Source organism: Vanrija albida (genome assembly GCF_041260175.1).
Source record: "Vanrija albida strain AlHP1 chromosome Unknown contig_5, whole genome shotgun sequence".
In the NCBI taxonomy this organism is placed as follows: Eukaryota; Fungi; Basidiomycota; class Tremellomycetes; order Trichosporonales; family Trichosporonaceae; genus Vanrija; species Vanrija albida.
In genome coordinates, this window is record NW_027191424.1 from 2,534,925 (window position 1) to 2,550,971 (window position 16,047).

Here is a 16,047-nt window from a genome sequence, read left to right on the forward strand (position 1 = left end):
GACGCGCACACGCAGACGCACACGCACTAGATCTCAAACGTATCCGGCACGTCAAACTGGGCCAGGTCGCCCGTGTCGACGAGGTCGCCGCAGTACTGCCACGCGTCGAAGCGGTGGTTGAGGTCGCGGCGCGAGTGGACGCCGTACGAGCCCTCGAAGCCGCCGGCGCGTTTGCGCGGGAAGAGGTAGTAGACCTCGCGCACGCGCGAGTGCAGCAGGGCCATCGAGCACATGACGCACGGCTCGTGTGTGACGAACAGGCTCAACGAGGTGAGGAGGTAGTCTGCACCGTTGCGGGTCGGGTTCATCTCTGAGAAGGGGGGCACGGTGCGCAGTCGCGCAATCTCGGCAATGCAGTTGAGCACGGCGTGCCGCAGCGGGTGGGCCTCGCTCACGCGCGTGTCGTGCGCCGCGGCGCGCAGCCCGGGCGTCGGGGGGATGAAGCCGTCCTGCTGTGGCCAGATCGACTCTGGTGGCGAGGCGCAGTAGACGGCGACGGGGAGGTCGCCGGCGGCGGCAGACGCCCGCGCGTCGGCGAGCACGCGGTGGATACCGGCCCGGATCCACGCGTACTTGCCCAGCGTGGTGCCGCGGGCGTCGAGCGGCCGCGGCGCGGCGGGCGAGAAGAGGACGGGCCAGATCTTGTTTCTGATCTTGAGCTGCTCCGACGTGCGCGCCGCCGCTCTCGGCACGTTGAACAGGCTCGGCTCGAGCCCCGTCAGCAGTGGCGAGAAGGCCTCGAGCGCGGCCACGAGCGCCGCGGGCGTGATCGAGCTCTCCATCGCCAGCGCGACGTAGCAGTGCTCGCCAGAGTCGTCGGTCACGCGCCGCACACGCTTCAGGTGCCGCATGCGTTCTTCGACTGGCAGGCCGTCCTTCGTAAACGCCAGGACGTGGCGCGTGAGCTTGGAGTCGGGGACGTCGACGACCCAGACGGGGACTGGCGAGGTTAGCAACATACACTCGCGGCCAGACCCACTCGTCGCGCTGTTGTCCATCTCTGCCTCCTCCTCAATCTCGATCGGCCCGCGCGCGCGGTAGATGAGGTCCCACTGGTCCTGGGCGAGCGGCGTGGTGAGCTGGTCCTCGGGCACGTCGAGCTCGAGGTCGGCCGTGAGGCGAACGTCCCCGACGTGCTCGTGCCGCGACTTGGCGGCGACGGAATGCAGTGGCGGGGGCAGGTCGGCGCGGACCTCGTCGCGGCGCTGGCGCTCGGCCCACGAGATCGACTTTGTCTTGAACGCAGACGACGACGACGACGATTCTCCCGCCGATCCCGTCACACTCGAGGGCAACGCGGGCAACGCACTGCCCGTTGCTTGTAATGGCTGGGGCGCGAGAATCGTCGTTCCGTTTGCAGCGCCCGGTGTGTGACTTGCCCCGGCGCCGCCGGCATCGCCTGGGGCGGGGGCGGACGCGGTGGGGGACGCGGCCATCTTGCTCTTGAATCTCTCGCGCCGTCTCTGCTTTGCGCTGTGTGTCGCGCCGCCGAGCGTTCTCCTCGTCTCTCGCGCGGCGGCCTTTGCTTCGGCCGCGGCGCGCTCTGCCCGCGCCTCGTCGTCGCTGTCGTCGACGTCGAGGGCCGCCAGCCGCTTGAGCCCGTCGCCCTCGTCGTCGCTCAGCGCCGGTTTGATGCCCTGGCTCGGGACGAACCACAGCTTGGTCTCGTCTGCCGAGTAGCAGATGCACAGCTCGTCTCCTGGCTCGACGGCGCGCGACGTGGTGAATGTGATTGTGTTTGCGGCCGTGTTGCGGACAAAGTTTACGTTTGGCGTCGACGAGTGGTTGAACAGGGACGCTGGGGGGTGTGAGCAGCAAGTCGAGGAAAAAAAGAAAGAAACATGGCGCGGCCAGTGCAGAGGTGTCGACGTCCTCGACATGTCCTCTGTGGTCGTACGCGTCTGTCTGTTGACGACTCACCCATTCCCAATCCGAGCGCCATGCCGCCGTTTGACCAGCAAAAGCCATACTCGCCCAGGACTGTGTCGTCCATCCGTCCGCCGTCCCACTGCTCCTTTGTAAGAAGCAGCACTGGCGCTTCCTCGAGCACGCGCCCGGCAGGAATCGCCGCCGAGGCAAAGACGCCTCTGCCTCTGCCCGGCAGCTGGCGGACGTGCAGCCCGAGGGGGTTGATCGTTTCGTGCGCCGCGGGAGGGCGGGAGGGAGACGACGGGCCAGCGGCAGCGCCAGCAGCGTCGGCCTCGACGCCACTACCACTCATGACGTCGGCGTCGTTGTCGGCGTCGTCGAGGGGAGGGACGTGCGGCGGACGGATCTTGTGGCGCGGGAATGCGCGGGCGGGCGGGCAGGCGAGAGGGCACCCGAGCAGAGCAGAGCACAGGGGGGGGGGGGGGGAGAGGGGGAAGGAGGCGCGGGCGTCTGTCGGTGGGTCGGTCGGGCGACGCTACGCTGCGGCTCGCCTATACACAAGTGGCGCGAGCTGAGGCTGCTGCTGTGGCGGGCGGGGTGATGCTCGCGATGTGTGTCGTGTGAGTGGGGCGGGTGCGCGATGCGATGCGAGTCGACTTGGACAGCGACTCTTGGCTGGAATTTTTGGACGAGTCGTTGTGCATCTTGGGTGGTTCAGCTCAGGCACAAGTCCAAATGGCCACGCGACAATCGTCATGGCCAGAGGTGCGAGTCTGCTCTTTGCCAGATTGCACTGCGCGTAAACAACCAAGGCGATGTGCACGCGTGCCCGCACGCTGGCCTTGGTCGAGCAATGTTGCGCGCTCATCTGCGCAGATGCGCACGAGGCGCAGAAAGCACAGAAGGGCGTCCACGCACCGCCCAGCGCCTGGTCGCCGGTCACGAGACCAGTGCTACTCTGCGCGCCACGCGCCACGACCAGAGCATTGCACCCCAGCGCTCCGCTTCCAACTGTACATGATCACCTACTGCACATCTATCCCACATCTATCCTTCTAGTGACAATGATCTAATAATACACCGCGCACACCGCCGCGCCGTCACGCCGCCGCCTTGTCCTCCGGCTCGTGCCCAGCGAGCAGCTCGACCTTGCACTTGCCCGACGCGAAGCAGCGGTCGCGCATCGTGTCGCTATGGGCGGGGGGCACGCCGCCGTTGGCGCGCACAACCTCGTCGTAGTCGGCCTCCCAGTCGCGCGCGAGGAACGCCCACGTGCGCTCGCGCACGGCGTGCATCGTCATGTCGGCGGGGACGAACGGCGCGATGGGCGTGGCGACGGCGGCGACCACCTGCGCGACCATTTGCGTCGTGTTGTGGATGTCGTACGTGTACGCGTGGGGCTCGCCGAGGCCGTTCACCGGCCCGTGCTGCTGGTAGTGCGACGAGAACTGGGCCCACTCCGAGTCTTGCGCGGTCCAGTAGGGCATGACGACGGGGGTGGCTTTGCACCTGCTGGGTTAGCACGGCCACAGCGACGATCCAGAGCCCACTCACATGGCAACATACGGACTCGGCGAGATCTCGGGCAGCCCGATCCCCAGCAAGGCCTTTGCGCGGCCGACGGTGGCCACGTACTCTGTCGGGGTGAGGACGCCGAGCTTCTTGATGCCGTCTGGGATCGGGCGGCCGGGCACCTCCTTTGCGGTCGACCACACCTCGATGCCCGCGGCGGTGAGGGCTGTGATGATGGCGGGCCACGCCGAGGTCAGGTAGTCGCGGTAGGAGAAGTATGCCGAGTCCTTTGCGAGGATGAGGACGGCGTTTTCGCGCTCGGCGTGCGGTGTCACCGGCGACTGGAGGCAGCGCTGCTCGATGCTGAGGGGGAGGTACGAGTGGCCGGGGTAGTTGTAGGGCGCGATCTGCCAGCGCTGCCCGAGCGTGTGCCACGCCCACTCCTCGCCCTCTACCTTGCCAAAGTGGACGCCGGCGTTGATGCCGGCGCCGTCGTAGTGCAGCGGGCGCGAGCCCCAGAACGACACGCCGATCACGCGCCACGCGGGGAGGCGGCCAAACTCGTGCTCCTTTACGGCGGATACGTCGTGCCGCTGGGTTTCGTTCGTGGCCGGCGTGTAGTCTTCTGCGCGCACGCAGCGCGGGTCAGAGAGGCAGTGGAAGGCGTGGTCGGCGTCGGTCCAGTACTGGTGGCTGTGGCGTGGCGTCAGCGGAGGCGGCGGGCGGGGTGGCACCGGCGCGGGGTCGACGCCGTAGTTGCAACTTACACCAGCTCGCTCAGCAGCCTCGTCGGCGCCCAGTTCTTGTACGCGCGCTTGAGGTCCGGCATGAGCGCGAGGTACACGTAGCCCTGCTCCTCAACGGCGTCCTGCACGTCGCCGAGCCAGACAGCCTCGCCGCTCTCGCTGCTGCCCTTGACGTAGATGTACCAAAAGTCGCCGAGGACGAGCGGGCGGGCGGGGCACGCGACGATGCCGAGGACGCAGCGCTCGAGGCGGTCAATGGCGGCGCGGGCGCGGAGGTCGCTATTTCTGGGCGCAGCGCCGTCAGCTCGTCTCGTCTCGTCGCTCGCCGCGACTCACCCAAGCTTCCACTCGGTCCCCTCGGCGGCGCGGAACGCCTGGATCTGGCGGAACTGCCTTGCGCGGAGACACGCTGGCGGGTCGTCCTCTGGCGCGCCGTGCGGCTCCCAGCCCTCGCACTCGTCCACAGCGAACGCCCAGGCGGCCCACGGCGCGCCGCGCGTGCGCGCGGCCTCGAGCGCGCCGAGCTGGAGCGCGAGGCTCGCCACCACGGCGAGGAGGAGCACGAGGGCGAGGGCGCGGCGCGAGCGCGCGCGCGTGCTGCTCATGCCTGGGTGTTTTGTCGACATGGTTGGGGGGAGGGGGAGGGGGGATGAGGGGATCGACCTGCGACTGGGCATAGATCGCGCGCTGTCGCGCCCTCGAGCAGCACTGCTTGAGAAGGCCTGCTCGGCAGGGGCGATCCCCCTCGATACTGTTTCGTGCGCCTCGCCTCGCCTCACCAGCCGCGCCGCGGCCGCAGCCGCACGATATGACTGAATGCGAGGCACCTGCGCACCTCCTCGGCTCCACTTGCGACGTCGTCGCCTTCGCCTCGTAGCCTCGCCCGCCCGCGCCACATGCAGACCGCAAAGAAGGTGGCGCCCTGCTTGCCACTGCGGGTCCCGCTCCCGTCCCGCCCAGGCTCGGAAGCTACCACTGGCACCGCTGGCCCAGGAGGCCTAGTGGGCATTATGCCTATCCTTTTTCTCGTTGCCCAGCGCCGCTGACGCGCCGCGTGCAGTCCACCCACCGCGATTCCGCCGGCAGCGGCACTAACCTGGCTGACAACCCCTCCCTGAGGCCAAATACACCTCCCCCGGACCTGAAGTAGACCTTGCTGTGAATTGGGGGCAGGGAGACACGTGTTTCCCTGTTCCGGCGCCATTCATCGGCCCGACGTCGCGCGCGGTCGCGACATCGCGCCGTCGCGAGCGGCGACTCGACCTGCACCGCTGTGAGGAGCTCGGTAGCCCGATTCCCGAATGACGCCAAGTTGGGCACATTCGACGCCCAGTTTAGTTCTGTCTGTCAGCCTCGGACGCCGCTATGCCACCATGCCACCATGCCACCCCTTCAACGCCCACACGCGCCCACACACGCCCATCACTCACTGCCACCAGCCTCACCACATGCCACCACGCGCACCACGCCGCCGCTTGCACTCGCCCGCTCACTCGCTGCCCTCGCTCGCTCGCTCGCTCTCGCTAACGCGACGCCGCCCAAACCCTATGCAATACATTCATAACATTCGCGCGTATTTACGCACTTGCGCCCAGATCCCGCCGTCCTGTACTCGCGTCTATTCGATTACCCAATTACACTGCACCCAAACACGCCCCCTCGCTTGTGGAGTTGCCTAGTAGCCCAGCTTGACGGCGCTCGCACCACCCGCCGCCCGCTTCTCGGCCGGCACGGCCGCCGCCAGACGCTCGACCTCGGCGACAAAGTCGTCAATCGCCTCGGGCGACGTCTGGTGGTGCAGCACGACGCGGTTCGCGTTCAGACTGATGGGGTTGGGCAGCGCCGCCAGGCTGTCACAGATCTCGCCAATGCTCAGGCCAAGCGGCGACGGGTCAAAGAAGACCATCGACGTGTCGACCGGCGCGACGATGCGGCAGCCCGCAGCCTCGAGCCCGGCCGCGAGGCGGCGCGCGAGCGCGTGCGTGCCGGCCAGCCGGGGGAAGTGGTGCGTGAGGGCATAGTCTGCCGACGCGGCAATGCCGCCCGACTGGCGGATGCCACCGCCAAACATCTTGCGGAACCAGCGCGCACGCTCGATAAACTCCTTGGTGCCGACAATGGCCGAGCCGATCGGCGCGCCAATGCCCTTGGAGAGACACAGCGACGCCGAGTCGAACGGCGCGAGCAGGTCGGACAGCACGGCGGTGCGGTCGGCCTCGCTCGTGGGGTTGAGGCCGCGGCGCTCAATCTCGGCCGCGGCAACGTTCCACATGCGCGCGCCGTCGAGGTGCAGCTGGATGTCATGCTTGTGCACAAGCTCGCCGATGCGCACAACCTCCTCCTGGGGAAAGACGATGCCCGACAGCGTGTTCTCGAGGCACACGAGCTTTGTTGGCGCAATGTGGATGTTGGTGCCGAGCTGCAGCGCGGGCTCAATGTCCTCGGCCGTCAGGTGGATGCCGTTCGAGGGCACGATGCCGTGCGTCGTCGCCTGCGAGAACATGGCAATGCCGCCGGCCTCGAGCATGTGCACGTGGGCGCGGTGGTCGGTGATGACCGAGTGCGGGGGCTGCTTCATGTGCGTTCGGATGGCCAGCTGGTTCGTCATTGTGCCCGACGCGCCGAACAGGGCCGCCTCCTTGCCCGTCATCTTTGCGATGCGCTCCTCGAGCGCGGCGGTGGTCGGGTCCTCATGGTAGACGTCGTCGCCGCGGGATGCGCGGAGCGAGACGAGGAGCTGGGCGTCGGTCGGCATTGTGAAGGTGTCGCCTGGGGGTGGTTAGCGTGGGTCGCGGAGTGGATCCGGCCGGGTGGGTGGGGCTGGGCGTAGGCATATGCCGGCGGCAATCTTCGGCAGGTAGGGTGGCTGCGTCGGCCATGCGGTGCGGTGCATGTGATGCGGCGTGCACGCGGTGGCGAGTGGTGCAGTCGTGCAGGGTGGATGCACGGCGTGGTGGGGAGCAGCTGACCAGGCGGCCTGCGTCGCGGCCTCCCCACCGCGATGGTGTGCGCGGGGCCGACGCCAGCCAGCGCCCAGCGCGCATCACCGACACGAGCCGATGCGGCGGGTGCCCACGCCCACCAGGCCCCCTTATCGCAGTGATCTTCGCCCCCCGCCGCGCCCCATACCCGCGCCGAAAGTCAAGGAAAACAAACTCACTCCTAAAGTCGCGCTGCAGGCGCTGCAAGCGCTCGACATTCTCCCTCCCCGCAACGGCCTCAGTGACCTCCTCCGAGATCTGCGCCGAGCTCCGGGGCGTAGAGTAGACAGACGAGGTAGACGGCATGGCGGTGTGTGACGCTGCGCGGCGGGTGGATGAAGAAGAGGAAGAAGAGGAAGATGCGAGCGGCTTAAACGAGGGGTTGAGGAGCGCGGAGAGCGGGGTTGACGACTTGGGGCGGGCGGAGCTGGCCGACGGGGGGGTAGATTTGGCGCGTGCGGCCGCCGACGAGTGGGTCGCGCGCCGCGCAGCAGCGGCGGCCTTGAGCGGCGCCGTGGCCTTGGGCGAGAGGGTGCGGGTCATGCTGGGTGCTGCTGGGTGGTGTATGCTGTGAGCTGGGATGGGTGGCGGGGCTCGGGGTGTTGTTGACGCCAGCGTAAATATGCAGCACCGACTCTGTGGGGCTTTGTGCCCCCGATCCCACCGGCTTGCGGGATCGCATCGTCACGCCCAGTATTGGCCATAGTCCGCACGGCTCTTGTCGGCCCCTCCAAGTCTGCGTGGGCATTGTGCGCGCGCGGGCGCTGGCCACGGCGTCGACGAGGCCGATAGCAGACCGACCCACCGAGCCACCCCACCTCCCACCCCACGACACTCCGGGCGGATCTCTATCAGCTTCAAGCGTTGCAAGCGAGGTACGAAGCGCTTTCTGCCCGCCCGCGCCTGCCCCGGAGACATCCGGCCCACCGTACAGCACCCCACTTTTTACAGATTTCTCGCGACATCCTAATCAAGCGCGTTCACGTGCCACGCGTCGTCACAGGGCCCGCGCCGATGCCACCGCCCGCCATTGCGGCCTCCTCTCCTCCCATGCCCTCGGCCCAACAAATTGGCCATACCACTATCGGCCATAATATTATGGCCACTTTTGCCATGACGTTGGCCATAACACTATCCATGCTGCCCTGCAACCCAGCCTCTATCTCAAATATCTCCCTCGCACTCGTGACACCATACACGCCTTATCCCTCGCACCCGGCGCCGTTTACGCCGGCGCTACCTACGCTACCCCGGTAGACTCTGCCCCGCCGTTAGCAGTCGGCGCGTCGCTAGCTGGGGCACCATCCGCAGCAGCACCACCACCAGCATCCTCACTCGCTCGTGCCTTGTGCTGCTTGGCTGGTGACGTCGGGGCCTCGGGCTGCGGGGCGAGCGCGTCGGCCAGGAATCCCGGCGCCATGCGCTCAATCCTTGGCGCCGCGGCTTCCCACAGATCCCTCTGGTCCTGTGTCCGCTTGTCCGTCTCGAGTGTCGCACCAATCGCAGGCGGGACGAGCACGTTGGCAGAGTACATGACGAGCACTAGGTTCTTGAGCGACTCGGAGACTTCATTCTGCACAGTGTCAGACATGACCACCACACGACGCCTCCCACGCCGACGCCACTTACCAGCATGTCCCGGTCGCCGCGCAGGAAGCGCTCGAGCTTGTCCAACACGCGGACAAACTGCGGTCCCACAGTCGCAGAGTTCTCCATCTCCTTGAGGCCGACAACGTACTGCAGGAACACCTTGCAGAGGAGCGTCGCCGCGCGCAGGCGCATCTCAATGACGCCCGTCGGGTCGCGCTCGTACGCCTGCGGCTTGAGCAGCTCGTCGAGCACGGGGAACAGCACGCGGTCAAAGATGATCGGGAGCGTCGACTCGTCCGCGGCCATGAGCTGCGGCGACAGCAGTAAGCGCTGCAGGTACGAGATGGCGCGCTGTCTAATCTCGCGGTGGCCGTTGACACACTGCTTGCCAATGACAAGCAGCGGCGGCAGCCAGAACGTGTTGAACGCCTCCTTGCTCGTCTTGCCACTCTTGGCAATGAGCTGCGGGATCGCGTTGCGGAGCTCATACAGCGAGTCGAGAGCAGTCAGCCCACGCTCGACCGTGGGGCCCAGTGTCGGGCCCACGTTGCCGCTGGTGCGTCGGCTGGGCTGGAGTCGCCCAGCAGCGGCGGCACCGGCGGCAGTCGCAAACTCGTCAAGGAGCGCGACGACGCCGGCAAAGTTGTCGGTCGTGACGCCAGGCTCGCCGCCGTTTGTCATGCGCTGGACAATGCTAAGCGTCACCTTGCTGGCCTCTGGGTGGGCGACAGTCGCGCGGAACAGGGCAATGATGAGGCCCCACTCGGTCTGCGACTTGACCACACCAGCGTCCTTCTCCAGGATCTTGCCAACGCCAGCCATGAGTTGCTCGGCGACAGCATTGAGGACCGACGAGGGCAGGCTGCGGAGGACGTCGAGGGCGATGTACAGCTGGTCGCGAAGCTCGGGCTGGGCGTCAGCACCAATAGCACAGACTCGGCTTACCTGCTCCGAGACGATAAGGCACAGCCGTAAGAGGCCGACAACCGCACGCTCGATCAACAGCACACTGTAGCTCTGCGCCGACGACAGCAAGGCCGAGATGTACTCGAACACAATGGGCCACGTCTCAGCAATGTGGTCCTTGCCGCGAGCGGCCAGGCTGACCAGGAGCTCGAGGTTGAAGACACAAGCCGGATCGTACGGCAGCTGGCCCTCGAAGCGCATGGGGCCGTCAGGCGTCTCACGGGGCTCGAGGCGGTGGGTGGTGCGGATCTCGGCCAGCGCGCGAATAGCTCGCAGAGCCGGGATGAGGGCGTCGACCTCGAGTTGGAGGATCTCGGCGTACAGCTCCTCGAGCTTGCACGACGCGAGAGAGTCCACGGCGACGAGCGCACTCTCCACATCCTCCTCCGTGGCCTCGGTTTGCAAAGCGTCGTTGCTGGCGCCATACGGACTGAGGAGGTATGACGAGAGCGTCGAAAGCAGACCGCCACCCTGCGATCCGCGGTCGGGCACCTGTGTCTGGGCGGCAACCTTCATGGGAATGGTCGTGGTACCTGCCAGGAAGTCCTCCATCTGGAGCATGGGTGCCGGGAGGAGCATGTGCAGGAACAGCGTCTGGAACATCTCAAAGATCTGGTTCCAGCCCTCGCGGATCGTGTTGGCGTTGCCGTTGCCGATAGTGAAGAGGACAACAGTGGCCAGCTGCGAGCGGTAGCTCTGACCGAAGCGGATGGCCAGGGGAGAGATGGTGAGCGAGACACCATCACGCTCGACCGTCTGGTAGTTGCCCATCTGGTATCCCTCCTCAGTGTCATCCAGCAGACCAGTGGCCGGGGACAGCGACTGTACGATCGTGTCAAACACCTCAGGCAGCTCAAAGTGGCCGGCGAGGGTGGCGCACTGGCGGAAGCCGGTAATGGCCTGCTGAATAACATACTCGTCGGTCGCCGACACGGTGAACGCGTAGGCGATTGAGCCGACAATGGGACGCCACGACAGCTTGAACATGGGCTCGTCAAACCGCGAAGAGTTGACCGAAATTGTCGTGCCGGCAGTGCGCGAACGCTGCATGAGGCCCTTCCAAGCGTAGTCGAATCCAGGCTGGCCGACGTGCTCCTCTGGCAGGATGATTTCGCGCTTGCGAATCGAGTCGTGGATGGCAGCGAGGTAGTCGGGGTCAAAGTCGGCGCCGTCGTTGACGCCACGCACGTTGCGTCGGTAGTCCTCGATCGTCATGCGTTTTCTGTTCTGCGGGTTATGCAGGTCGGTGTTGAGCATGATGACAGAGTACGCGAGGACGTAGGCAGCGTCCTCGGTCGCAATCTCGGGAGGCGCGAACGAGAACAAGTGTTGGGAAAAGACTTCGGTGATGCGAGCAATGGGCTGCGCTTCGCCAGGCAAACGGAAGGTCTCGAGGAGCTCACGAAGCGCGTCGGCGATCGACTTGGCCCTGAAATCGAACAGGCCGATAAAGGCCTTGAGCAGATCGATCTGGTCTGGACGCGAAATGTACTCGCCAAGCATCTTCTTGTCAAGGCGCGACGTGTTGCGGAGGAACTTTGCAATGCCGCGGATCCTCTTCTCCTCGGGGGTGCCCTCGCCCTCGTCGGGTTCAATCGTGCCGTTCTTCTCCAGCATCTCGATACCGGCCTTGGGCTTGATGTTGAACTGGGCCGCGCCGGCAATCAGCAAGCCCTTCCGGGACTTGGAGATGAGGAGCGACTCGGAAGACACCACGTCTTCAGGCCATGGCACGGGGGGGCTCTCGAGTCGCTCCGCCATCGAGTCAATGTAAGAGAGGATAATCTCGAGGCAGAGGAGCTGCGAGTTCTCCAGCCCCTCGAAAATCGTCGAGCCGTCAGGCTTCGGCCCAGCAGGGTACACGCCGCGCGTGAGGAACGCAATGAGGCGCTCAAACAGGTCCTCGCTGTCGGTCGAGCAGTCGTAGTTGACATAGCAGTCGACCAAGAAGCTGGGACGCGTGGCAATCTGAGTGAGGGTCTCTAGCCAGAGCTCCTTTGATTCGCTCGACACGGGAGGGAGGAGGGCGTACGGCTTGGGAGTTGACGCCGCGGGCGTCTCTGGTCGGCCAGCATCCTCATGGCCACCGTCCGCCGTCGTTGTACCGCGGTTCGGGCTGGGCGAACCGGGGCGAGACACCTCGGAGCGGAGCAGGTGCTGAGGAATGGGGCTGGGATTTGGCGGTGTGAGGCGGTCGATAAGGTAGGAAAGGAAGAGCTCAAGCTGGAGCTTGAGATGGGGAAGGAGCGTTGCGAAGAGCGTCGACGTCGTCCTCAACGACTGAGAGAGCAGTACTGGCGAGTCTGACCGCGTGAGCTGGAACAGATGCCTCGTGCCCTCGTCGCGAACACCCTCGCGGAGTTCTGGCCAGCTGCCAATACTCAGGCCGCCGACCTCGAGTGCGGTGTTCAAAACCGCGAGGGCAGACAACCGCATCGAGTCGGTGTGCGCCTGGTCGGTGGGGTTGAGTAAGGCGATGAGCACGCGCAGAAGCTCCAGGAGCGTCGGCAGGCCATAGGGAGCGAACTGCGGCGGCGGCTGGTCGGCGTCGCCCTCCTCGGCAAGGGGCTTGGTCGCTGCCTTCGGCGTCGCTTCGGTGGCTTCGGCAGCCTCAACCTTGGTCTCATCCTCCACCTTCTCCTCCACTGGGGTTTCAGGTGCCGCCTCGGCCGCCTTGGCAGCCTCGGTCGACGCGCGATGCCCAGGCACCGTGACGCTGTCCTTGACCTTGTCGGCGTTGCGCGAGTTGAGGGCGGCCTCGACATCCTCGGCGCTAAGCGAACGAAGACGCACAAACGCTGCGCGTGTGATGGCCTGGACGCAGAGCTGGGCGCTGGATCTCAAGCCGTCGCTCAGCCGTCCGCGGGCCAGCATGCCCAGCCCAACCTCGAGCAGCTCGCACACGCTCTCGTCACCCATGTGGTCGAGGAGACACTGGGGCACGCGTCCAGCCGACTCGGGAGAGCCGACGTCCGTGTCCGGGAGGTTTGGCACGGCGAGGGCCTCGATCACGCGGAGGAGTCGGAGCAGCACGAGCTCGTCCTGCTGCGGCGACGACGACGGGAAGCGGCACAGCGCGAGCGCGCTGGTGACGTGCACGAGCGCGAGCTGCAGTGGGCTTGCGGGTCCGATGGGAGGAGGCGGCGACGCGGGCAGGTACAGCGGGAGGATGTGCAAGCTGATCGAGTGGAGCGACGTGAGCGCCAGCGAGGTTATTGGGCCCGAGGTGAGCGGTGAGCGGATGAGCGCGATGAACGGGGTGACGATGGCGAGGGGGGTGAGCGCGGTGACTTCTGCGCGGGTTAGTGACCTCCGTAAACCTGGAACCCACCCCGCACGCCGGCCAGAGCGCGCCGGAGCTCGACAAAGCCGAGCATGAGGTCGCCCTCATCGTCTGCCCTTCGCGCTGCTGTGCGGCCTTCGGGGCCGACCGAGCGCCGGCCGCGCCGGGACATGGTCGTCGAGAGGCCGGTAGCGGCGTATGTTGATGCCGGGACGCTCGCCCACCGCTGGTTGCGGCGCATCGCCGACGTGACGGTCTGCACCTCCTGCAGGAGGAGCGTGACGGGGGAGAGGTCGAGGTGGGTCATGGTGGGCAAGAGGAGGGGGGGGAGCCTTGTGCCGCTGGCAATGTAGGCTGAGCGGCGCGCCGGCGTCGTGTCACTGTCGACGTGGGGTCGTGTTGTTGAAGGTTTGTCGGCGTGTCGTGATGTGTGGCCGATGTCGTGTCGTGGACCGGACACGACAGGTCGACGCCCAGCCCGACAACGGACACTGACTGCCGCCACGGAGATGGATGCCGGCGACGGAAGCAGACCCACGTGGTGAGCCTCGATCCTATCCAGTCCCCCCATTAGCGCCTCTGAACGCGCAACCGTCAACGCTGACGCTTGACCTCATCGACGACATCGACACCGACCAGGCAGACTCGTCAGACATCACTCTACCCTCCATCAACAGCACCACATCGCTACTACTGCAACCATGGAGTGCTCGTTCGGTATCACTGGTGAGTGGCCGGCAAGTCGCCACGCTGCGCTGTAGCCCAGACCTAACATCCTTCCCCCAGGCAAGGACTATGTCATCCTCGCATCAGACATGAGCGCCGGGCGCTCGATCTTGCAGTTCAAGTCGGACGAGAACAAGATCAAGGCCCTCGGCCCCCACCTCGCCATGGCTTACGGCGGCGAGCCCGGAGATACCAACAACTTTGCCGACTACGTCGAGCGCAACGTGCGCCTGTACCACATCCGGTGCGTTGGAGTGGGCTGTATGCCCCCGGTATCAAGCTGACCGCTCTCTAGCCACCACCACGCGCTCCTCCCCGCGGCCGCGTCGTCGTGGGTCCGCCGCTCGCTCGCCGACTCGCTCCGCTCCAGGCGGCCCTACTCGGTCAACCTGCTGCTCGCGGGCTTCGACACGACCGACGACACGCCCCACCTCTACTGGATCGACTACCTCGGCACCAAGGCCACGGTGCCGTACGCCGCCCACGGCTTTGGCCAGCTCGTCTCGCTCTCTACGATGGACAAGTACTGGGTCGAGGGCGCCGACAAGCGTGCCGGCGTCGAGACGGTCAAGAAGTGCATTGACGAGGTTGCCAAGCGTGAGTCGGCTGAGCTGCGGCAGCCCATGCCGAAGTCAATCTGCTATCTATGGACGCTTACACCTCCCAGGTCTCACCGTCAAGTTCTCCTTCAACGCCATCATCATCGACAAGAACGGCATCCACAACCTCGACCTGACGGCCGAGGACCCCATCGCTGCCATCGAGGCCGCGGCCGCCGCTCAGGCTGAGGCCGCTGCTGCTGCCGCGCCCGCGGCGGCTACCGACGCCCCCGCACCCGCTGTCACTGCCGCCGCATAGGCAGTAGCGAATCCTGGTAGATGAAACAGTAGTAGAGCAGCATGTACCAATTATTCATGGCCGTGGTGGTGTACAATACAACATGGTGTCTATGGCTGGGCGGGGGCGCCGCCGTGCAATCTCCCTCGGTTACTCCTACCGCTCCTCATCCTCCTTGGGTTCCAGGCCCTGGAGCATGCCCATCGCCTTGACGAGGAAGGGCTTGAGCTCGGTGAGCTCAATCGGTGTGAGGTTTGTCACCTGGCGGGTTAGCTCTGGGGACCACTGAACCCACCTGGAGGTATGACCCGCGCATGACGCCTTCAGATTGCAGGCCGATGCGAATCTTGGCCTGGCGCACTTCGCGCACGTCTTTGAGCAAGGAGCGAATCTGGGCGGGGTTGGTGAGGTCGTCTGGGGCCCTGGGTCTGTCAGCTTGTGCCAGCCGGCGCCACTTACACGTCGAGCAAGACCTTGCTCGTCTCGACGAAGCGCCGCGGAAGGGGCTGGAACTCTTCTGGCTTGGAGCGTTCCTGCTTGAGCAGCTCCTGGAGCTTTTCTGTGGTGGGTTAGTGGTCACGCTTGGGATCGAGCCGCCAGTACGACCTTGCTCGTCTTGCTCCACTCCCTCGCTGAGCCCGGAGGTGGTTCGGAGAGCTCGGAGAGCTCGCAGACATCTCGCCCGTCCATACTGCCTGCTGCCCAAGCGCCATCCGCCCGCTCCTCCCGCCCTTAGGAAGACCCATCGCAGCCATCCACCATCCACCCCTCCACCCACGCTCCTCCGCCCTCGGCCGCCAGACACCGCGTCGTCTGCCCTCCACCGCTCCCCCTCCCCGTGCCCATGCACTCACCGACTTGCAGCCAGTCAGGTGGCACAATCCTGCACTTGCTCTTGCGCTTGAGACTGAGCGCGAGCCAGAGCGGGACACTGGCACGCGAGGGTGGCGTGAACGGGCCGTATGTGCCGGAGAGGAGACGTACGCGGCTCATGCTGAAGCGCGGGACGATGTCAACGAGCTCATCCTCTGCGAGGAAGGTGTGCTCTTCTGGCGTAAGGCCTGCCTGCAGGTGTTTTGGGAGTGCCATGGGTGTGGAGTGAGTGCGACGACGACGAACGACAACGACAACAACCTCGACGCCAAATGTCCAGGCAGTCGGTCACTGGCTGCTCGACGCGCCTCACCTCACGCGTGCTGTATGGTGTGCCTGTGTGATTTGATTCCGCTCCCCGTAGGTTCATTAGGTTGATGGCCCTCTAGGGTCTAAAAGTCGTCGATGAATGGCTCACTGTGGGTTGTGCAACGACAACGCCACGTCCAAGCCTTATCCTACACGCTCGTCTTTTATTCCATCAGCCAGCAGGCGACAGCGACAGCGACGACGACAACGACGACAGCCAAAACGATAACGACGACAAGCATCCACGAGGTGACGACTTGATCTGGCACTGGCGCACCCCCCCTTGGCGGCGCATTGACCCCGGCCACCAGAGCCCTCCCCCTCGCTCCCTTCCTCGCCTTCCTTCCCACTCGTC

The 16,047-nt window shown here is 65.7% G+C and overlaps 6 protein-coding genes across 6 annotated transcripts; 1 reads left to right on the forward strand and 5 right to left on the reverse strand.

Annotated features, from left to right (window-relative positions):
* Positions 1 to 26: 26 nt before the first annotated feature.
* On the reverse strand, positions 27 to 2,221 carry TAD3 (tRNA-specific adenosine deaminase subunit tad3; the record flags this gene model as incomplete). The annotated part of the gene is made up of 3 exons (XM_069355589.1): positions 27 to 940; positions 980 to 1,798; positions 1,921 to 2,221. 3 exons carry the CDS (start codon positions 2,219 to 2,221, stop codon positions 27 to 29), a joined length of 2,034 nt encoding a protein of 677 aa, XP_069207660.1.
* A 748-nt stretch (positions 2,222 to 2,969) lies between these two features.
* On the reverse strand, positions 2,970 to 4,753 carry Q8F55_007150 (uncharacterized protein; the record flags this gene model as incomplete). The annotated part of the gene is made up of 4 exons (XM_069355590.1): positions 2,970 to 3,378; positions 3,424 to 4,074; positions 4,149 to 4,412; positions 4,464 to 4,753. 4 exons carry the CDS (start codon positions 4,751 to 4,753, stop codon positions 2,970 to 2,972), a joined length of 1,614 nt encoding a protein of 537 aa, XP_069207661.1.
* A 1,049-nt stretch (positions 4,754 to 5,802) lies between these two features.
* Q8F55_007151 (uncharacterized protein) lies at positions 5,803 to 7,651 on the reverse strand (the record flags this gene model as incomplete). The annotated part of the gene is made up of 2 exons (XM_069355591.1): positions 5,803 to 6,896; positions 7,288 to 7,651. 2 exons carry the CDS (start codon positions 7,649 to 7,651, stop codon positions 5,803 to 5,805), a joined length of 1,458 nt encoding a protein of 485 aa, XP_069207662.1.
* A 697-nt stretch (positions 7,652 to 8,348) lies between these two features.
* Positions 8,349 to 13,254, reverse strand: GEA2 (GDP/GTP exchange factor for ARF; the record flags this gene model as incomplete). Its single annotated transcript, XM_069355592.1, has 3 exons — positions 8,349 to 8,681; positions 8,738 to 12,957; positions 12,996 to 13,254. 3 exons carry the CDS (start codon positions 13,252 to 13,254, stop codon positions 8,349 to 8,351), a joined length of 4,812 nt encoding a protein of 1,603 aa, XP_069207663.1.
* Positions 13,255 to 13,648: 394 nt separating this feature from the next.
* On the forward strand, positions 13,649 to 14,531 carry PRE1 (Proteasome subunit beta type-4; the record flags this gene model as incomplete). The annotated part of the gene is made up of 4 exons (XM_069355593.1): positions 13,649 to 13,673; positions 13,734 to 13,917; positions 13,969 to 14,270; positions 14,341 to 14,531. The coding sequence occupies 4 exons, from the start codon at positions 13,649 to 13,651 to the stop codon at positions 14,529 to 14,531; spliced, it is 702 nt and encodes a 233-aa protein (XP_069207664.1).
* A 135-nt stretch (positions 14,532 to 14,666) lies between these two features.
* Positions 14,667 to 15,599, reverse strand: PSF2 (DNA replication protein psf2; the record flags this gene model as incomplete). The annotated part of the gene is made up of 4 exons (XM_069355594.1): positions 14,667 to 14,771; positions 14,806 to 14,932; positions 14,970 to 15,069; positions 15,365 to 15,599. The coding sequence occupies 4 exons, from the start codon at positions 15,597 to 15,599 to the stop codon at positions 14,667 to 14,669; spliced, it is 567 nt and encodes a 188-aa protein (XP_069207665.1).
* Positions 15,600 to 16,047: the final 448 nt, after the last annotated feature.